The following is a 22,387-nucleotide window of genomic DNA, read 5'->3' as shown; positions in this document are numbered from 1 at the left end:
CTAGGGGTGGGAAAAAATACCAAATTTTCGGTATACCGCACATACCATACCGATATTTACCGTCCATATCGAAAATTTCGGTATACCAAAAAATTTGGTACGGTATTATACCGTACCGAAATTTTCGGTATCGGTAACGGTATGCAATTATTATTGTTCGGTATTTCGGTATAGCAACATTTTCGGTATAATACCGTACCGAAATTATCAGTATACCAAAATTTTCAATATTTTCGGTGTAATATACTGAAAATTCGGTATTTCGGTATTTCGGTATACCGAAAATACCGAAATTCCGGTATACCGAATTTTCGGTATGGTAACGGTATAGATTTTTTTATGCCGAAATTTTCGGTACGGTATACGGTATCGTATACAAAATTCGGTATACCGTACCGAACCAGCCCTAGGTTTGGCTTAGGAAGATTAATTGGACCATAGGTTGGTGTGAAAAGGAGTGTAGGAGCCTAACATGAATCAATGTGTTCAGGAAATAAAGGATTTGGAGATTTTTCGTTGGAATGCATTTTCAGATAGTTTTAGAAACTGAAACTTGGATTATCAGGATCATAGTCAATCGCCCGATTGATTAGTAAGTCTTATAATCGATTCTGTAATCGATTACAAGCCTATTCGTAGGATTCCCAAAATCGCGGCCATAATCGATCTCCTGATCGATTACGGATGCTTATAATCGATTCCCGGATCGATTACCGAATCGTCACAAATCGCGCCCATAATCGATCTCCTGATCAATTATGGATGTTCGTAATCGCTTCTCGGATCGATTACCAAATTCTCAAAAACGAACAGAATCGACCGTAATCGATTCTCCGATCGATTACATTCCTAGCAATCGATTCGGAAATTGATTTGAACCGGACCGCGTGCAATAAATCCGGTTGGTGATCGATTCACCCACCATATTAACTCAATCTCGTCGGACAAAATCTCTAGCCATCGTCGGACAAAATCTCTCGATTTGGTGATCGATTACCGTCGCATATTGGTCATTTTGTCTTATGCAATGACTATTTCTCTCTTATGTTGTGTCTAGCTCTCATGTTTACTACTTTTCGTCTCATATTGATGAGTTAAGGGGGAGAGACGCTTGGATTAAGGGGGAGTTGGTGATACTTGATGACTAGTCTACACCCTTTTCGGTGTTTGACAAAGGGGGAGAGGATGGTTACTTAAGTTTAGGAACTATTCTCCGAAGTAATGACTTAATTGTTTTAGGGGGAGGATCTTGATCTCCTTAAGTACTTGAACTTAAGTCTTATTCCGACCTAAACTTAAATCGTGTTTAATTATTGTAGGGGGAGGATCTTGATCTTCTTACATATATGACCTTAAGACTTTTTCCGACATAAACCTAAATCGTGTTGTCAAACAACAAAAAGGGGAAGATTGTTGATGCAGTTTATCCCGAGTGTTGTTTTGATGTTGACACATATTTAAGTTAGTCGACTGATTTTGCCCTTAGTCGACTGATAGATTTAGGTTAGTCAACTGATTTTGCCCTTAGTTGACTGATGTGGTCGATCAGTCAAGTCATCTTACCTTCTGCTTGCTCGGAGTTGATGATAGTCGACTGATGAACACATCCAGTCGAGTCCATTACCTTCAGTCAACTGATATGAAGCTCCAGTCGAGTTGTTATACCTTCTGATTGGCATCAGTCGACTGCCTTTCAAGGTCAGTCGACTAATCACCAGAAATGGCTCGACTGGAGTTAAATCCAGTCGACTGATGAGGCGTATCAGATGTGATAACTTAGTGCTAGTCGACTGATCTTACCACATCAGTCGATTGTCACTTGTGAAAAATGGAGTCACAGAGAGTTTGGGAGCTCGTTCTCTGGACCAGATGGAGTCGGAGAGGGTTCAATAGCTCGGTCTCTGGACCAGATGGAATCAGAGAGGGCTCGGGAGCTCGTTCTACAGACTAGGTCAAAGAGTGTTCGGTAGCTCGGTCTCTGGACCAGATGGAATCGGAGAGGGCTCGGGAGCTCGTTCTCCGGACTAGGTCAGAGTGGGCTCGGTAGCTCATTCTCTGTACCCGATGAAGTCGGAGAGGGCTCGGGAGCTCGTTCTCCGGATTAGGTCAGAGAGGGCTCGGTAGCTCGTTCTCTGTACCAGACTATGTTTGGAGAAGGCTTGGTAGCTTGTCTCCGGACTGGATCATTGTCAAAGGAGGCTTGGGAGCCTGTTCTCTGAATACATGGTCTAATGTGGTTGGTGTAGGGTCCCCAAGGATGTCTGTATCTCCACAATGGCATGATATTGTCCACTTTGGGCCTAAGCCCTCATGACTTTGCTCTTGGGCTTTCCCCAAAAGGCCTCATGTCAATGGAGATATCTTTCATCCTTTTAAACCCATGATCTTTTCCATGTGTTTTAGATGTGGGACTATGTTTGCACCTTTGCAACCCAACAATCCCCCCCTCAAACAAAGGACCACAGGCCCCCCCTCAAACGGAAAACCTCCGTTTGATGTCCGAATCCTCGACCCACTAGGACTTCTTGCCCATCGGTCCACCCTGACCTACTAGGACTTCCTGCCCAGCCGCAACCAGGACTTCCTGCCCCTCGGTCCACCCTGACCTACTAGGACTTCTTGTCCAGCCACAACCAGGACTTCCTGCTTGTCGGTCCACCTTGACCTACTAGGACTTCTTGCCCAGCCGCAACCAGGACTTCATGCCCCTCGGTCCACCTTGACCTACTAGGACTTCTTGCCCAGCCGCAATCAGGACTTCATACCCCTCGATCTATCCGACCTACTAGGACTTCCTGTCCAGCCGCAACCAGGACTTCATGCCCCTCGGTCTACCCGACCTACTAGGACTTCCTGCTCGGTGTCTGGTCCTTCTTGATTCAAACACGGGAGTCCCCACTTCCTTTGTTTTAAGGTTCAACCCACATGGTTAGATCCGGATCATGGCTCATCCGGCGGTTAGTCCGGTGAAGAGCGGCCTCGCTCTGATACCAATTGTAGGGTCCCCAAGGATGTCTGTATCTCCACAATGGCATGATATTGTCCACTTTGGGCCTAAGCCCTCATGGCTTTGCTCTTGGGCTTTCCCCAAAATGCCTCATGTCAATGAAGATATCTTTCATCCTTTTAAACCCATGATCTTTTCCATGTATTTTAGATGTGGGACTATGTTTGCACCTTTGCAACCCAACAGTTGGCTCGCTATCTCCTGATTCCTAACATGATCGACGCACCACTAGCCGACGCGTAGATCGGCGTCGGATTTGTTCGACTGGATTGTGGCCAGAATCCAGTGCAATTTGGTCGGAATGCGGCTGACAGTGGCGCGCGCCGATTTCTGACCAAATCGCGGTCGGATTCCAGTCAAATCGTGGTCAGAGACCGTGCTTACCAAATTGCTGTCGAAAATAGCGCGTGCCACTGCCAGTCGTGTTCCTGCCAAATTGCTATCGAAAATAGCGCGTGCCACTGCCAGTCGTGTTTCCGGCCAGATTGCATCAAATTCCAGCCATAATCCGATCGGAATCTGATGCTGGCCGAAGCACCGGCAAGCAGTGCGTCGATCGTGACCGGGCGAGCGGCCGGCTGTGGCCGTACGACGAGGCGAGGGCGGCTGCAATGACGATGGATCAGCTGTGTCACGCACGGGGTCGCGTGGCATGGATCGCGTAGAATATCAAATTTCTATATGTATATAATCTTAGTGTTACTTCTTGATCGATACGTCTCAACTCAATGAATATCTCTTCTGCATCGTCATTTAATTAATTAGACTCCACGTCCGAACAAATTTATTTTTTTTGTTCCATTAAAATAAAAATTCATTGAAAATGCTTATTAAGTTTTGTGTTGCTACAAATTTAAATTATATATTAGAGATATTTATATTCAATTTAAAGATTAGAGAATGCAGTCATATCACTATATATAATATATATAATATGTAACATTGAGTGTTACTTGCAGATTGATACATCTCGACTCAATGAATATCTCTTCTGCATTGTTATTTAATTAGACTGTAGATGTTAATTAATTAACGCGGGATAGAATAATAATTATTCTTGAAGTGAAATATTGAAAGAGAATTGAGGAAAGAATAAATTTGAAAAATTAAAAAAATGGATAGAATGTCACGACGGTGCTACTTCTAGAATTTTTGTATAAAAAGAAAATTTTTATTAATCATTCAAACTGCTTCCTAAACATCAACTTATAAGATTTTATATAGATTCAGATCCTAAGAAAGATTCCTAATAAAAAAAATATAACAAACTCAAAAAAAATTCTAATAAAAAGATTTTTTTTAACAAACTTGAAAATAAAGATTCCTAATAAAAAGGAAATTTTCTTAACAAACTTGAAATCTTAAAAATCCTAAATGGACCTAAAAATTATAAAATAAAAAAATAATAAAAATTTCAAAACTACTCTAAATATATAAAAAAAACTCTAACTCTAAAAATTATAAAAAATAATAATATAATCTTGGAATCATCCTGCATCAGTCGCCCCAAGTTGAAAAGAACTCGTCTTCAAGTTTGTAGAAGTGTCATCAGCATCCCTCGAACACAGACTCAAATGCTTCACATTAAAAATCTCAAAGTCTGCAACCTTGGTACTCATAGTGGTAAGTAATGAAGAGTGATGGCTCAGGACGTCTGCAACACGGATTGGGCTCCCTGCTTGGTGCCTCAGCGTAAAAGTGAACTCCTGCAAATAGGCCACCCACTTGGCATGCCGCTTACTCAGCTTATATTGGCCATTGATGTACTTCAAGGCTTCGTAATTAGTGAACAGAATGAACTCTTTCTGGGTGAGGTAGTGATGCCAATGTTTCAAGGATTAAACAATCATATAGAATTCCAAGTCGTAGTTAGAGTAATTCTTCTTGGATCTGGATAGTTTCTCACTCAAAAAATCAACGGGGCATCCAGATTGACTCAGCACACCCCTGATAGCAATGTTAGATGCATCACAATTTATTTCAAACAAACGATCAAAATCAAGAAGTGTCAATACCGGTGCCTCAGTCATTTTTTGCTTGACTAGTTGAAAACTAGCCTCTACTTCTTCAGATTACTTGAAATCACGCCCCTTAAGACACTCTGTGATAGGAGCAATCAGATTGCTAAAGTTTCTAATGAATCGGCGATAGATGAAGCCAATCCATGGAAATTCCTAACATCATGCAAAGTCCTTGGTTAAGACCACTCCAAGACTGCGTCTATCTTTGTTGGATCTACATGAACACCGTCAACCAAGAAAAGATACGGACGTAGAAAAAAGGAACACTTTTCCTATTGACGTATAGGCACTCCATCTTTAGCTTTTCAAAAATAGTACGAAGGTGATCAAAGTCTAATGCCCACATCGAATTGTAGATGAAAATGCCATTAAAGTATACCACCATAAATTTGCCTATAAAAGGTCGTAAAATCTGATGCATGAATCTCATAAAGGTACTAGGCGCATTCTGTTGGTGCCACGGTTAGTTTTAATGTGATCAGCCAAGTTAGGTTAGGTTCTGTGTGTTTCTGATCCCTGTGTCTAAGTGTGCAGGAGCTTAGGAATCAACGAAGGAAGTCGAGCGTAAGACACAGTGGACGAGAATGATGACATGGGGAAGTGAGCCAATGAGCTCGGTGCATCCGAGGGACGCGGAAGTTGTGGAAGAGTATATCGGTAGAGCGAGAAGGATGTGCGTGACATTCGAGGGATGAGAAGCCGAAAGGAAGTATGCTGGAGGGGCAAAAGGCTGGAGTCGGATTCGGGTGAGTCTAACTCCGGTTGGCCAGAAATCACCTAATCGACGATTCTATAAAAAGTCAACAAAAGTCAAATATATTGACTTTTAACCGTTGACTTTGATTGAAATAGAAGACTTAGACTTGGACCTTTTAGACGCAGTTTTTGAAGAAAAAAAGATAAGATTTGATCAATTTTATCTTTTATCATATAAAAGATAAATATTTAATTTTTATTAAGGATAATTCTCTTTATCTTTTATTAAAGATAAAGTTTATCCTTATTTAATCAACGACTACGATCAAAGTTTATTTACGATCAACGGTCAAGATCAGTTGACTTAGGCTTAGAAGTTAGAAGAAAACTCAACATTGAAATTATATTCTCTTCTAGCTTCTGTCTTGTGCTTCAAAGTTTTGTAAAAGGTTTCTCCGCCAGAAGGAGATTTTCATATAGTCGAGCTTCAACCGTCTTGGCTTACAAACACATAGATTGTAACCAAGTACATTTGTTTGTATTTATTATTTACCATTTGTTTAGTTTAATTAATGTTTACTTATTTAATTGATTGCTGCTAACTTCTATCTTTGTAAGGAAATACAAAAGATTCGTGTTTTATTTTCAGGGGCAATTCACCCCCTCTTACCAGTCCACCTCGATCCAACAAGTGGTATCAAAGCGGATGACGCTGCAAAAGGACTAACCGCTAACTACAGTAAATTTCAAGAAGATGGTAGGACCAATAATATATCCGTCAAAATTTAAAAGGGTGTTTGGAGCATGAAAAAGAAAAATAAAAATATTCTTTTTCACATATTGTGAATTAATTTATTTAGTAGAAGTTCAGTCGTCAACTTTAAATATCTCTTTTGCATCGTCATTTAATTAATTAGACTCCGCGTCCAGACAAATTTATTTTTTTATTCTATTAAAATAAAAATTCATTGAAAGTGCTTATTAGGTTTTGTACGACTACAAATTTAAATTATATATTAGAGATATTTGTATTCAATTAATTTATTTAATACAAGTCCTGTCGTCAACTTTGAATATCTCTTCTACATCGTCATATAATTATTTAGACTTCGCATCTAGACAGATTTATTTTTTTTGTTCTATTAAAATAAAAATTCATTGAAAGTGCTTATATATATATAGGAATTTGATATGCCGCGCGACAAATCCTGCGCACCCGTCCGTGACTCCTCCGACGTTCGCTGCTTCTCCACCACTGTTCACCGTCGTCCGACCACCAACGGCCGTCGGACCGGATGCGTTGGAAGGCCAACTCACCGGCGCTCCGGCCGGACCCGGATTCCCGCCGGATTGTGGCCGGAATCCGGCCGAAATCCGGCCAGAAACGTGACAGAGCCTCTGTTGGGCGATTCCGGCCGCGATTCGGCCGGAATCCGGCCGATTTCGGCCGGAATCGCCCAACAGGCGCTGTTGGCCGATTCCGGCGGAAATCGGCCGGAATCCGGCCGAATCACGGCCGGAGACCGGCCGCGGTCGACGCGCCCGGCGCCGGCGCGTCGATCGCGGCCGGTCTCCGGCCGTGATTCGGCCGGATTCGGGCCGATTTCCGCTGAAAGCGCCGAACAGATCCTCTGTCGCGTTTCTGGCCGGATTCCGGTCGGATTCCGGCCACAATCCGGCCGGAATCCGATGCCAATGTGTGCGCCGTCGAGTTGCGATTCCAACGAGTCCGAAATTGCGGCCAACGGTGATCGGACGGCGACGAACGGCGACGATGAACAAGGGGAGGTCGGCTGTCGCGGAAGCTGTCGCGCGGCGTTTGTCGCGCGGCATATCATTCCTCTATATATATATATATATATATATATATATATATATATATATATATATATATATATATATATATCCTGGTCGATACGTCTCATTAATTTATTTAGTACAAGTTCAATCGTCAACTTTGAATATCTCTTCTACATCGTCATTTAATTAATTAGACTCCGTATCCAGACAAATTTATTTTTTTGTTCTATTAAAATAAAAATTCATTGAAAGTGCTTATTAGGTTTCGTGTGGCTACAAATTTAAATTATATATTTGAGATATTTGTATTCAATTTAAAGATTAGGGAGCATATATATATATATATATATATATACCTTGAGTGTTATTTCTTGATCGATACGTCTCAACTCAATGAATATTTTTTTTACATCGGCATTCCACGTGCAAGTGTTAATTATTTATTTAGTATAAGTCCAGTCGTCAACTTTGAATATCTCTTATCTACATCGTCATTTAATTAATTAGACTCCACGTCCAGACAAGTTTAATTTTTTTGTTCTATTAAAATAAAAATTCATTGAAAGTGCTTATGTAGCTACAAATTTAAATTATATATTAGAGATATTTGTATTCAATTTAAAGATCAGGGAACAGTCATATCAATATATATAAGTGTGAATATAATTCAGATGACTGGTTCTTCAATTCAGTCAAAGAAATATTTAGTTGACATGGAGGGGTACGAGGGTTGATTAGTGAAACAAGAATGCATTTTAAATTATACAAGAGCATACGGTGATGGCTATGTGAGCTTTAGATCTTCTATAAATGCATGCATCTACTGAAGGAAGAGAGCTCACTCAATCCGATCACAAACAATAGCATTTAAGTGCTTTACGTACTACTCGATCCACTTGCATGGCCATGGAAGCTAATTCCCTCTTCTCCCCTTTCTTCTTCGTCACTCTCTTCCTCGGATTCTTCATAACGATACTGATAATGAGATCAAGGAGCAGAGTGCATAAGCAACGAGCACAAGTAGTATTAGCTCCTCTCCCACCCGGCCCGCCCAGGCTTCCCCTCATCGGAAACATCCACCAACTCATCGGCGACAACCCTCACCGTATCCTCCTCCAACTCGCCCGAACTCATGGCCCCCTCGTCTGTCTCCGACTCGGACAAGTCTACCAAGTCGTCGCCTCGTCCGTGGAGGCCGTGGAGGAGATCATCAAGCGCCATGATCTCAAATTTGCTGACCGACCCACAGACTTGACCTTCTCCAAAATATTGAACTACGACGGGAACGGAGTCGCCATGGTCCCCTACGGTGGCAAATGGAAGCAGGGGAGGAAGATTTACGCCATGGAGATGCTCAACTCCCGGCGCGTCAAGTCCTACGCCACCATCCGCGTGGATGCAGTCCGTAAGCTCACCGCGGAGATCGCCCACAAGGCGTTTGCTGAAACACCTGTCATTAATCTAAGCGAGATGGCGATGTCCACACTACAAGAAAATCGGTCTTTAACAACACTCAAAAGACATCGGTTTTATGTCAAAACCGATGTCTTTTACTTTTTAACAACGGTTTTAACAAAAACCGATGTCTTTGAGACATCGGTTAGAGCCTACGACAACGATTTTTGGAGGCTACAACAACGGTTTTAAAAACCGATGTCTATGTGCGCTTTCAACAACGGTTTTTGAAGACTACGACAACGGTTTAAAAACCGTTGTCTATTTGCGCTTTCAACAACGGTTTTGGAAGCTATAACAACATTTTAAAACCGATGTCTATTTGCGCTTTCAACAACGGTTTTGGAAGCTATAACAACAATTTAAAACCGTTGTATATTTTCGTTGTCTTTGAGAGGTTGATTGGAGACTACGACAACAGTTTTTGGAGGATACAACAACGGTTTTAAACCGTTGTCTATGTGCGCTTTTAACAACGGTTTTTGAAGACTACGACAACGGTTTGAAAACCGTTGTCGATTTGTGATTTCAACAACGGTTTTTGAAGTTATAACAACAATTTAAAATCGGTGTCTATTTGCGCTTTCAACAACGGTTTTTAAAGCTATAATAACAATTTAAAACCGTTGTATATTTAGATTTTATCTTTCCCTCTCTCCCTTTCTTCCTATTACCTGCGCTTCCAACACTTCACCCGGCCGCGACTTAACCCCTTGTAAACCCTAGACGCGTCTTCAACCACACCGCCGCCGCCGCGTCTTCAAGGAGACCGCCACCTACGCGTTCCCCCTCAACTCCACAGAAGACCTTCGTCTCCACTTCCTCCCCTTCTCAATCGACAGACACCGCCGCTTCGCTTCCTCCGGACCATCGTCTCCACACCGCAACCATCGGCTCCACTTCCTCCGCAAGCAACCTTCGGCTCCACTTCTACACCTTCGGCTCCACTTCCTCCCCTTCTCAATCGACGGTCGGGACATCTCCGCCGCTTCGCTTCCTCCGGACCATCGTCTCCACTTCCTCCGCAACCTTCGGCTCCACTTCAATCGACGGTCGGGCCTTGCTATTTAAAGACACCTTAAAGTAGAGGTACTTTGTTGATTCTGTGTCTTACTTTCCTGCAATACTGCAAAATCACGACCAGAGCTGTTAAGAAGTAGCATATACATATATTTATATATTAAAAATTAAAATTTACATATATATATATATAATAATTTATATTACAACTCGAAAATATTTTTTAAAAAATATTTGGAATGATACATTTTTAAAAATAAAAAAATCTGAATTTTTAATTACTTTTTAGAATTATATTTCAAAATTTTAAATATTTTAAAAATTTTTAAAAATATTTAGAAAATTTGATCGATTAGAATTTAAATAAATTATTGATACAAATTTAAAAAATTTAAATAAAATATTTTTTATTTTTTACTTTAACTTATTTATATTTTTATTTAATATAAAAAATAATAAGAAGAATATAAATTTATGTATTATAATTATATTTAGTATATAAAATCCCTAATCGGGATTAGGGTTCTTCGTACGCCCATTCATCACCGCCGCCTCCACCCTCCGCCCTCCGCCCTCCGCCCGAATCTCGATTGTGTTGCTTCGAGGTAAGTTTTACGACTACTCAATTTGATTCCTTCTGTTCTCGCGTGCTATCGGCACCGGTCTTCGTACGCCCATTCGATTTTCTCAACGAAGTCACCGCCGCCTCCGCCCTCCACCCTCCGCCCTCCGCCCGAAGCTCGATTGTGTTGCTTCGAGGTAAGTTTTACGACTACTCGATTTGATTCCTTCAACCGGTGCCGGCCCGTTCCCGTGCCGGAACAATCCATACCTCTTGTTTCGGGCGGCATGGGTCAGCACTTGTAATTGTGGTTTGTAGCACCTTTTTTTACATTTATTGCCTATCATTTTCTTGTTATCAGGCTTTTAGCAACAGATGGCTACTTGGTAGCAGGCTACAAGCCAACATTACTTTTTGAACCTTTATTTCTCTTGTCTGCTATGCCATATTTCTTATTTAGAACTTTTGCAGCATTTTTCTATTGTTTACAGTTATAATTCCCCGTAATCAGTACCATCTAGTTTTTTGCTTACATTATTTCTAATCATACTTTGTTTTGTATATTTTGATTGAGATAGACTTATATTTTGTGCACTCCCATTCATATTGCAAATTAACAAATGTATTTCTGATAAAGGTTCCTATACTCCATATGGACTTTCTTTCAGGTTTGCAAACTGTGAGATGGAGTATATGCTCAGTCTCCAAATATTAAGGAGATACAGGTACTTCACTTTTACTGCAAGCATTGTCTTGGCATTTCCAATTTTGTTCTACCTTAAAGCAATCTTTTCTGATAGAGATTGTTTAGTGAGAGCAAAATCTGGTATTAGGAATCTAAAAGTTATAGTGAAGCTTAACATAATGCATGGCAATCTTTGGTGGATGTACATCTCGATGATCATTCTCAAATCGATTTTGTAGACTCTACGTAGGCAATACAAATTTGAATATATTTGCTAATCCTGGTCTGAATTGGTCCCATAAACCCAAATGTGTGGAAGGTTGAATTTATTGTGATTAGTTGCTACCATTTACACCATGAAGTTGAGCATACTATGTATTGGTCGATCTCCAGTACCTGTATATATTATATACTTGATCATCAACATTGCTTGAATGTGTAAAATTTAGATTTTGATATTGCTTTTTGGATTGCTAATCTTCTTCTCCTGGCTGTGGCATTACTTTGTGCCTATGAGTTCTGCGCTGTCTATGTAACTGCTGGTGTGAGTGCCTCTGAGCAATATTCACCGTCTGGATTCTTCTTTGGTGTTTCTGTAATTGCACTAGCCATCAATATTCTTTTCATTTGCAGAATTGTCTTTAATGGTAATATTTGCTGCTTCCCTTCTATTTTGGTCTTGGTTATCCTGAATAATATTAACTTTATTTTTCTATATTTATATAATTGCTTTATGTGCTGTAAGCCTGTGATCACAATTGATCTCATGCATTCTAACAAATACTTCTTCTGTTAAGGAAATGGATTTGATGTTGATGAATATGTACGGAGATCATACAAATTTGCATATTCTGATTGTGTTGAAGTTGGAGCTGTTGCTTGCTTAACTGAACCACCAGATCCAAATGAGTTGTACATGCGTAAATCTAGCAGGCAAGTTTTGTTTGCTTTTTGATGAAATTCATTTGTTAGCATATATATGACCTCAATATTGTTATTTCTTAATTCTGTTGGATATGTTCCTTGATTTTCACATTCTATTCTTTCCATTGAATGTTTTTGTGCAGGGCTTTACACCTAGGACTTCTGTATCTTGGTTCTGTGACTGTTCTTGTAGTGTATGCAGTTTTGTATGGGCTGACAGCAAAAGAAGCTCGTTGGCTGGGGGCAGTAACTTCAGTTGCTGTTCTTGTTCTCGGTAAATGTTTGTTAGTGTTTGCCTTTGTCTTCATGGTCCCTTTCCCTTTGTTTTCTTAACATAATAATTGAGGTTCACAATTTATCTCTTTCTGTGGTAGATTGGAATATGGGTGTTTGTTTGTTTGCATTCGAGATAGTTAGAAGTCGCATAGTAGCGCTATCTGTTGCTGGAATATCCAGAATATTCCTCATCTGCTTTGGAGTGCATTACTGGTATTTTTTTGTTTCCTTGGTTTCTTTTTCCTGATATACACTGGTATTTTTTTTCCCATCCTGTTTATGGGCAATCCATCCTGCAGGTACCTTGGTCATTGCATAAGTTATGCTTTTGTAGCATCTGTCCTTTTAGGTTCAATTGTTTCTCGTCGATTATTTGTCTCCAACCCATTGTTTGAAAGGAGAGTTGCTTTAAGAAGTACTGTATTACGTCTTAGAGAAGGTCATACATTCATTCAGGTAAATGTATATCTATTCTATGTTAGTGTGTTAAAGTTGATATTGCTTTGTGATATTGCTTAAATTGAGCAGAGTTAGACGAGGCATACAATTTGATGCTACGGAGAGCATCCAAGGAAGAACAGAATGGAGTGAATGGAGTCTACGGAGAGCATCCAAGAATTTAAAGCTTGCTGGTCCAAGCCTGTTCCAAGTAAGTGAATGGAGTGGCTCATGATTCATTGCTATGCTAGATGGAGATTTTGTTTACTTTTCCCTTTTGGATTTGTATCTGTAGAAGTACAGCAGTCAAAAGGTTATTTGTAAACGTTGAGGATTCTATATTAGTTCCTTCTGAGGATGAAAACAATGTAATATGTTGCAAGAAGAATAATTTTTGTTAGTTACTTTTGATTATTTGTAAATATTGAGGTGATTAAATATATCGGTGCTTTTGTATTTGTGATTTGTTTGATGAATTTATAATATTATGATAATTTTGTCATCTTGCTCGATCATAATTTACAAACAACATAAAAAAAATAAGTGTTATTACAACAGTTTTAAATTCAATGACATCGGTTTGGAAGCGTTGTCGTTAAGTGATATTATATCGGTCGAAATGGGTGTTTAAAATTGATTTAAACATATATTACATCGGTTTTACACCGTTGCGAAACCGATGTCGTTGAGTGATATTACATCGGTCGTAAACCGTTGTTAAAATTGATGTTAAACATATATTACATCGGTTTTACACCGTTGCAAAACCGATGTCGTTGTGATATTACATCGGTCGAAAACCGTTGTTAAAATTGATGTTAAACAGATATTACATCGGTTTTACACCGTTGCGAAACCGATGTCGTTGAGTGATATTACATCGGTTTTACATCGGTTACAAACCGATGTCGTTGAGGTGTATTACATCGGTTACAAATCCGATGTCTAAAATGTCATACCTTTTACAACGCCTTCATAGACATCAGTCGATTTTCTCATAGACATCGGTTTTTCACCGATGTCTATGACTATTTTTGTTGTAGTGCCCCCAAGGCAATGGAGAAAGTCCAAAAGGAGATGAGGGAGGCTATGCAAGGGAAGACCAAGCTCGAAGAGAGTGACATCCCCAAATTCAGTTATCTAAATTTGGTGATCAAGGAGACGCTGCGGCTCCACCCCCCTGGGCCTCTGTTGGTCCCGAGAGTATGTTCAGAGACGTGCGAGGTCATGGGATATCGAGTGCCTGCCGGAGCTCGAGTGCTCATCAATGCATTTGCACTTGGTAGAGATGAGCAGTACTGGGGCTCTGATGCAGAGAGCTTCAAGCCAGAGAGATTTGAGGGCAGCTCGGTGGATTTCAAGGGCTTCAACTACGAGTTCATTCCATTTGGTACAGGGCGAAGGATCTGCCCTGGCATGACATTTGGGTTGTCGTCCGTGGAAGTTTCACTGGCTAACCTTCTCTTCCACTTCGACTGGATGCTTTCTCAAGGCATGAAGATCGAAGATTTGGACATGATGGAGAATTCTGGGCTTTCCGCACCAAGGAGATCACCTCTTCTCGTTCTTGCCAAGCCAATAATTCCTCTGTGAGAGTCAATATGATATTGGAGACGCTTTATATTTATATAGTCTTTTATATATATATCTACATATATAATAAGAAAAACATGCATATCCTATGTTAACGAGATGTTTTTATAAAAAATAAAATAATAAATTATATATTAGTCATTGCTCTTTTTAATTACTCAAAGAAATTATTGTTGATAATTTATGAACGCCAATAGCTTGAAATTTAAGCCAAATTGTATGATGGCTTCCACGTTTTATGAACAAACATGGTTCAAGAATTTGCATAGTATCGACCTACAAAATATTTCAATTTCAATGTATTTTATTACGACAGTTTTTTTCTAAATTAATCTAGAAATTTATTAATTTTTTATTTAGTAAATTTTCGTCCTCAGCTCGACAACATAGATTTCAATCGACTTGCTATACGGATTCAGTAAAATAAAAAAAAATAATAGATTAATAATTTAGGATTTGGAATTCAAAATGAAGATGTGACAAGACTTTTTTTTTAATTCTATAAAATATAATAAATCCACTCCTTGGAACTATTTATCTAGTCATCCCTCTAATAAATCCACTCCGCTAAGTATAATTTGATAAAAATATTAAATAACGCAATGTAGTGATGCACATACATTTTTATCTTCCTACTAAGAATTTTTTTTTTTCTCATCAATCGAACTCAATCAGTTTAATTTTCACATAATAAGAGATATTGACGTCCTTTCCCCTGCCAATCAATCAAGCAAGTTGGACTTTAAGTTGATTAATTAGTTAGTCAACATGCTCGTTCTCCTATTTCTAACCCTTACATCATGTAAATTTTTATTAATTTTCTTTTATTTTTTCAATCATCATGTAAAGAAAAAGGTTGGAAATTAAGACTCATATAGGAAGACCATTTTGATGCATGGATATGGTTTGGTCGCATCATTAAGTACGAATTTTATACCCAAAAATTTAATATAAAAAATTGCTCTATCACCAATTATTTAATTATTTAAAATTATAATTAATTAAAATTCATAACTAATTAAACTAGTTCAAATTCCAAAATGATTCAAATCATACAAATAGGTTTACCACTTACTGAAATAATTGAAATCAGACAACACACTCAAATATATATCTTTACAACATAAGGTTTTCTAATATGGTGTGGCTGACTAAAGTAGCATGAATATAATGATTAATTAATATAGCTTGTATATAATTGTATGTTGTGTATATAATATGTTGGTCGAAAGGAAAATCTATTGTGTGATCGATTAAGGAAAATCATGAGTTATAATTTTTGAGTACCAATTAATAAAGTATAAGTTAATTCAAAGATAAACTTTAATGTTGTGTCAGGTATCTTAATAAAAGAAAATCTATTAACATGCTATTTTGTATACTTTGGCATTGGCATGTGCTCTATTTTAATGTGGGTTTGTTTTTTTTATATTTTTCTCTTTTCAATTTAGTGAACTCAATATCATATTTCTTTGAATCATCTTTGGTTTGTACTATTCCAAAAAAATTGTTTTTCAATTTGAGATGCTACAAATGTGGATATGCAAGCTTGGTGATTAAGTGTTTCTCTAATGGTGTCACATTGGTGTTCTTGTACATATTTTATAATGGCGAACACCACATCTCCCCTAGCAACTATTTTCCATGTACATTGTTGATTCAAGAAATAGCTTTAATTCTATTTAGCCAGGTGTCAAATGAGTATCTATAGTTTCTAAACATGGAAATTGCTATGTTGCGCGACTCTTCGTCCGCGACACCCCTGACCCACCGCCGCTGCCGCCACTCTCGCCGCGCCGTCCGACCACCGTTGGCGGCCACCTCAGTCGCAATCGACGCGTCACTCGCCGACGCTTCGGTCGGCGCCGGATTCCAGCCGGATATATATTGGCCGGAATCTGGTGAATTTGGCCGGAAATAGCCGCCCCCATTGCGCCGCCACTGTGGACGGCGATCGGGCCGGATTCCAACCGAATCACGATCGGAGACCTGCCAAGGACCTTGTTTCCGATCGAATTTCATCGAATTCCAACCACTATCCGATCGGAATCCGACGTTGACCGGAGCGCCGGCGAGCGGTGCGTCAATCGCGCCCGAGGCGGTGGCCGGACGGCGCGGCGAGGGAGGCGGCAGCGACGGTGGGTCGCGTATGGGTCGCGGATTCCTCGTCGCGCAGCGTAGTATTTCTCTTCTAAACATAACATGTTTTACAAATGCATCTTTTAACTCTTGTTAGGAGGAAAAACCTATCCAACAAAAAATTTATTTGTATCTACAATTGACCTTTGTGTTAATCCTGAATTCATAACATATGAAGCATTAGTTATTGGAAACTCCTCTAATTCACTATACTGATCTAGGTTAAAATCATCTTGATAAAATTGGATATCATTAGTTATGAATTCTTTTGAATCTGTATTGCATTCATATTATTGTGCAATTCGAATATCATGATCTTCTTGCTAACTCCATGTTGGTTCGAAGTCTTCTCTAAATACCGCACTAGTACTGGGTAGCCTATCTTCTAATCAACTTGCTTCTTTATTTAGATCAAATGTCAAATTACTTGTATTTGTATTTTTGTTCTCCATATTAGTATACTTAGAAGAAGATGGAATATTACTTAGGGGGACATTTATAGACTGTTAAGTAGCTTACTGTGTCTCCTTCAAATTTAATTTGATAGATTCGAAAAATGAGAGAATTTCATCAGAAATAGGGTTGTCCCTGAAAAGAAAATTGTAATCATAATAATGACATAGACTAAGGTTGAAATGATGTATAATTATAGTCTTGATCCTCATATAAGAAGTTATGAGTCCCCAGATGAATTTTTAAAAACATATTATGTCCGACTATGAAGGACTAAAATCTGAGGCTTTAGGGCATTATGAGGCTAAGGAGCACTGCATAAACCTACAGAACTTGGATTTGTTCCCTCTAAGCTAGCAAAAGACATCAATAAGTTTTGATCAAAACCTATTGATGAACCTATAAATTTTAAAATTATAAAATATGACCATGAAATAGAAGAGTTGAGTATGGAGAAAGTAAATATGGTGTGCAACCCTAATTTTGAGCCTTCTTTCTGAAATTATGGATCAGTGCCAATTGACACGCATGATAAAAATTTTAAAATGATGGCACTAATTTTACGATGTCATAATCTTTTTCAGAAATCAAAAAATATTGGTGTTGCTTTTCGAGGATCAACACCATTGTGGTAGTGCTTTTGAATGATCAGAACCAATGTTTCGAGATATCATAAAACATTGGTGCTAATTTTCAAGGATCAATACCATTATGGTATTGTTATTTGAAGAACAGAACCAAAGTCTAAAACTTTAAAAACCATTTGAGCATTGCTTGTAATGCCTTCAAGTTGATAACTTTGGGCATATTTAGACTCCGAGATACTATAGAAACCTACCGAACTTGGAATGGGTCCAATCGAAGCTTGCTAAGTTTTAATCGAAATTCATTGATGGACCTATGGGATTAAAATGGATACGTATGGGAAGCAGGTAGTGTAGAGAACGTAGTTATGGTGTGAAAGCCAAGTTCTAAGCCTTGTAAATGAAGTTATGGGCCTGTTCTAATTGGTACAAAGTCTAAAACTTTAATAACCTTTTGAACACTATTGGGAATGCCTTCAAATTGATATCTAGGGTACATTTGGACTCTGGGACACTACAAAAATATACTGGACTTGGAATAGGTCCAATCAAAGTTTGCTAAGTCCATCAATGAATTTTGACCGAAACTCATTGATGGATCTAAGGAATTTAGATTTTTGAAAAATGGTCATAAAATGAAGAGGTGACTGTGGAGAAGATAGATATAATGTGCAATTTTGGTTTCGAGTCTCCTCCATAAAGTAATAGATCTGTGCGAATACATTATGTATGATGAAATTTACATGATGAAATTTTTAACATGGTGGTGCTAATTTTGTAAGATCAGAACAATGTTTCAAAAATCAAAAAATAATGGTGTTGCTTTCCAATGATCAACACATTGTGGTGCTGCTTTCGAATGGTCAGAACTAATGTTTCATGAAATCATAAAATATTAGTGTTGAGCACCATTGTGGTGTTAATTGTAAAGATCAACACTAATGTATAAGAGAAATTTGATAAACTGTGATGCTGATTTGAAAATATCAAGAATAACATGGTGTTGAGTTGTATCAAAGATGGTATTGGATTTAAATTCAGCATCAATCAATAAATTAATGTGGTGGTAGAATAGTTCAATATCAATACAGTGCTAAATTTAAATCATTAGCACCATAGTGATGTTGGATTTTGAAAAACAAAAAAGTAGTGTTACAGCACCACAATGGTTCTTTTTTTTTTAGATTTTTCAACAGAAAGTTTAGCACTAGAGTGGTGTTGGAGTATAATATTTAGCACCACTGAGTCACTACTTGAACTATTGTACATTTTCAGATTTGAAAATTCAACGCCAAGTAGTAAGTGTAGAAAAAATAAAGTAAAAACTAATACTAATACGTTAGAGAAATCTATAAATATATATTTTTTCCATTTGCTAAGCACATAATATCTTATATTATAAAATTAATCATTTACATTCAGATGATTATAGTCATACTATCAATTAATTTTTACAAAAACCTAAAATATCCAACAACGTTGTTGACAAAAAACTTCTAAAATAATATTTTTAAATAAATATATATTATACTCGATATAAATCATTCATCTTTACATAATATAAATAGATATTACAAATAAATAAATACTATATCAGTATAATATATACATGAGAAAAATCTTAAAAGGAATCAATGAAAAATTTTGAATAATCTACTATGTTGAAATCTTGATCAGTCTTCTTAGGAGAACAATTTATCTCTAAAGTGTTTCTTCATTTTTTTTATTCCACGGGAACATGTATTTTGTGAAAGAATAGTTGTGTGTAAAATAAGAAGAAATAAGATAGGTACAAAGCTCAACATGACATTTGGATGGCTCGGATGTCACTTAGCTCGGATATTTTGAAAAAAAAAAGTGAATAAGATTAGCTATTTAAGGGAGAGATATAATTGGAAACAAATGCACCCTTTGGGAATTTGGAAATTGTGATGTGCCCTTGAAAATTACACAACTTAGAATGCGCTTTTTAGTAAATTGTCAGAAAAAATGTTTAAGTTGTATAAAATATCTATAATATAGAATTTACTAATTTATTTTGTATACAAATATCTCTTTAACATTCGATAAGCATGTTTTCTTATTTTATATTATATATATATATATATATATTGTCAGAAAAAATGTTTAAGTTGTATCAAATATCTATAATATATAGTTTACTAGTTTATTTTGAGACAAATATCTCTTTAACATTCGATAAGCGTGTTTTTCTTATTATATATATATATATATATAAAAGACTATATAAAGCGTCAACAATATCATATTGACTCAGACAGAGGAATTATTGGCTTGGGAAGCACGAGGAGAGGTGATCTCCTTGGTGCGGCCATCCCAGTAATCTCCATCATGTCCAAATCTTCGATCTTCATGCCTTGAGGAAGCTTCCAGTCGAAGTGGAAGAGGAGGTGAGCCAGTCCAAGTTCCACGGACGCCAACCCAAATGTAATGCCGGGGCAGATCCTTCGCCCTGTACCAAATGGAATGAACTCGAAGTTGAAGCCCTTGAAGTCCACCGGGCTGCCCTCAAATCTCTCTGGCTTGAAGCTCTCTGCATCAGAGCCCCAGTACTGCTCATCTCTACCCAGTGCAAATGCATTGATGAGCACTCGAGCTCCGGCAGGCACTCGATATCCTATGACCTCGCATGTCTCTGTGCATACTCTCGGGACCAACAGAGGGGCAGGAGGGTGGAGCCGCAGCGTCTCCTTGATCACCAAATTCAGATAACTGAATTTGGGGATGTCACTCTCTTCGACCTTGGTCTTCCCTTGCATAGCCTCCCTTATCTCCTTTTGGACTTTCTCCATTGCCTTGGGGCTCTTGATCAACTCTGACATAGCCCATTCAATAACCGTTGATGACGATTCCGTCCCTGCCAAGAATATTTCCTAAAGATAAGAAGAAGCTATTAGCAATTTAAAGATATATAATAATAAACATTAATTCTTTATATGTGTATGCAATTCATTTACCATGATGATGGCCTTGACGCAGTTGGTTGTGATTGGGAATTCTTGATTTTCTTCATCTTTAAGCTTGAGAAGTACATCGATGATTAGATCCTCCTCTGCTGCCTCGGCGGCCAGTGCAACTTGACGCTGTGCGATGATTTCGTCGAAGACTTTGTCGAGCTTTGCGTGGACTGCCTCTAACTTTGACTTCAATCCCGTGAGAGTGTCGAGGAATTTGAGCGAGGGGTACATATCAGCCACTGCAAAGCTGCTCACGCAGCTAATTGCCTCCTTCACCAGGTGCAAGAACTCCGCCTGCTGTTTGCATTTGTCGCCAAACGCGACTCGGATCACATTCGCATTGATCATGGACATCACCATCTCGCTTAGATCAATGACAGGTGTTTGAGCAAACGCCTTGCGGGCGATCTCCGCCGTGAGCTTACGGACTGCATCCAAGCGGATGGCGGCGTAGGACTTGACGCGCCGGGAGTTGAGCATCTCCATGGCGTAAATCTTCCTCCTCTGCTTCCAGATGCCACCGTAGGGGACCATGCCGACTCCGTCGCCGTCGTAGAGCAATATTCTGGAGAAGGTCAAGTCTCTGGGTCGGTCAGCAAATTTGAGATCATGGCGCTTGATGATTTCCTCCACGGCCTCCACGGACGAGGCGACGACTTGGTAGACTTGTCCGAGTCGGAGACAGATGAGGGGGCCATGAGTTCGGGCGAGTTGGAGGAGGAGACGGTGAGGGTTGCCGCCGACGAGTTGGTGGATGTTTCCGATGAGGGGAAGCCTGGGCGGGCCGGGTGGGAGAGGAGCTAACAGTACTTGTGCTCGTTTCTTATGCACTCTGCTCCTTGATCTCATTATCAGTATAGTTATGAAGAATCCGAGGAAGAGAGTCATGATGAAGAAGAAAGGGGAGAAGAGGGAATTAGCTTCCATGGCCATGGAAGTGGATCGAGTAGTAAAGCACTTATATGCTAATGTTTGTGATCGGATTGATTGAGCTCTCTTCCTTGCATGCATTTATAGAAGATCTAAAGCTCACTTAGTCATCACCGTATGCTCTTGTACAATTTAAAATGCATACTTCTTTTACTAGTCAACCCTCGTGCCCCTCCAAGTCAACTAAATATTTCTTTGGCTGAAGAACCAGTAATCTGAATTTTATGCACACTTATATAAATTGATGTGACTGTATTAGCCAATTTCAATTATTTGTATGAGTTGAATCATTTTGAAATTTGAACTAATTAAATTAGTTATGAATTTTAGTTAATTGTATGATATCTTAATTTTAAATAACTAAATAATTGGTGATAGATCAATTTTGCTATTAAGTTTTTGGGTGGCTAGGGATTAAGTGAAAATTTCAATATTTTAATTAAATAATTATAATAAAAATATTATTATGTTAGGATTCACAAAAGAAAATATTTTATAAAATTTCGTACTCGAATGATACAGGCGAAGTAAGAAGTTGAACGAGCTAATGAGTTAGTCTAATTTAAATATATTGTCAAACATAAAAATGAAGAGATTATTGGTGCAATCAACATATATAGGTAAAGGTTGACCAAGCTTTGATATATAATCAACATATTAGTTTAAGATTTTGATATATAATCAACATAGGCGAAGTAAGAAGTTTAAGTGAATCACGGTAGAGAAGTTTATAATATTATTCACTTTAAGCCTAAGCTCTCATGGTTTTATTTTTAGAGTTTACCCAAAAGGCATTTATACAATGAAGATATTTTCCATCTTATAA

General features: G+C 38.5%; 4 protein-coding genes across 4 annotated transcripts; 3 read left to right on the top strand and 1 right to left on the bottom strand.

The window, feature by feature from the left end:
- The first annotated feature begins 8,350 nt into the window (after positions 1-8,350).
- Positions 8,351-9,198, top strand: LOC141825682 (alpha-humulene 10-hydroxylase-like). Its single transcript, XM_074713068.1, has one exon. The coding sequence runs from the start codon at positions 8,425-8,427 to the stop codon at positions 9,169-9,171; it is 747 nt and encodes a 248-aa protein (XP_074569169.1). The 5' UTR covers positions 8,351-8,424; the 3' UTR covers positions 9,172-9,198.
- A 2,047-nt stretch (positions 9,199-11,245) lies between these two features.
- Positions 11,246-13,349, top strand: LOC141823586 (calpain-type cysteine protease DEK1-like). Its single transcript, XM_074710882.1, has 7 exons — positions 11,246-11,387; positions 11,696-11,893; positions 12,044-12,179; positions 12,314-12,444; positions 12,545-12,659; positions 12,746-12,902; positions 12,975-13,349. The coding sequence occupies exons 1-7, from the start codon at positions 11,246-11,248 to the stop codon at positions 12,978-12,980; spliced, it is 885 nt and encodes a 294-aa protein (XP_074566983.1). The 3' UTR covers positions 12,981-13,349.
- Positions 13,350-13,936: 587 nt separating this feature from the next.
- On the top strand, positions 13,937-14,614 carry LOC141825683 (alpha-humulene 10-hydroxylase-like). The gene has a single exon (XM_074713070.1). It carries the CDS (start codon positions 13,941-13,943, stop codon positions 14,475-14,477), a length of 537 nt encoding a protein of 178 aa, XP_074569171.1. The 5' UTR covers positions 13,937-13,940; the 3' UTR covers positions 14,478-14,614.
- Positions 14,615-19,790: 5,176 nt separating this feature from the next.
- Positions 19,791-21,600, bottom strand: LOC141823920 (alpha-humulene 10-hydroxylase-like). The gene is made up of 2 exons (XM_074711123.1): positions 20,632-21,600; positions 19,791-20,547 (listed from the first exon to the last, which is right to left on the bottom strand). The coding sequence occupies exons 1-2, from the start codon at positions 21,562-21,564 to the stop codon at positions 19,918-19,920; spliced, it is 1,563 nt and encodes a 520-aa protein (XP_074567224.1). The 5' UTR covers positions 21,565-21,600; the 3' UTR covers positions 19,791-19,917.
- Between the last annotated feature and the right edge of the window lie 787 nt (positions 21,601-22,387).

This window comes from Curcuma longa, chromosome 3, assembly GCF_044706935.1.
Source record: "Curcuma longa cultivar G26 ecotype Majalengka, Jawa Barat chromosome 3, ITB_CL_G26_1.1, whole genome shotgun sequence".
In the NCBI taxonomy this organism is placed as follows: Eukaryota; Viridiplantae; Streptophyta; class Magnoliopsida; order Zingiberales; family Zingiberaceae; genus Curcuma; species Curcuma longa.
Note: the sequence above shows the minus strand (reverse complement) of the source record. Positions and strands in the feature narration are given on the sequence as shown.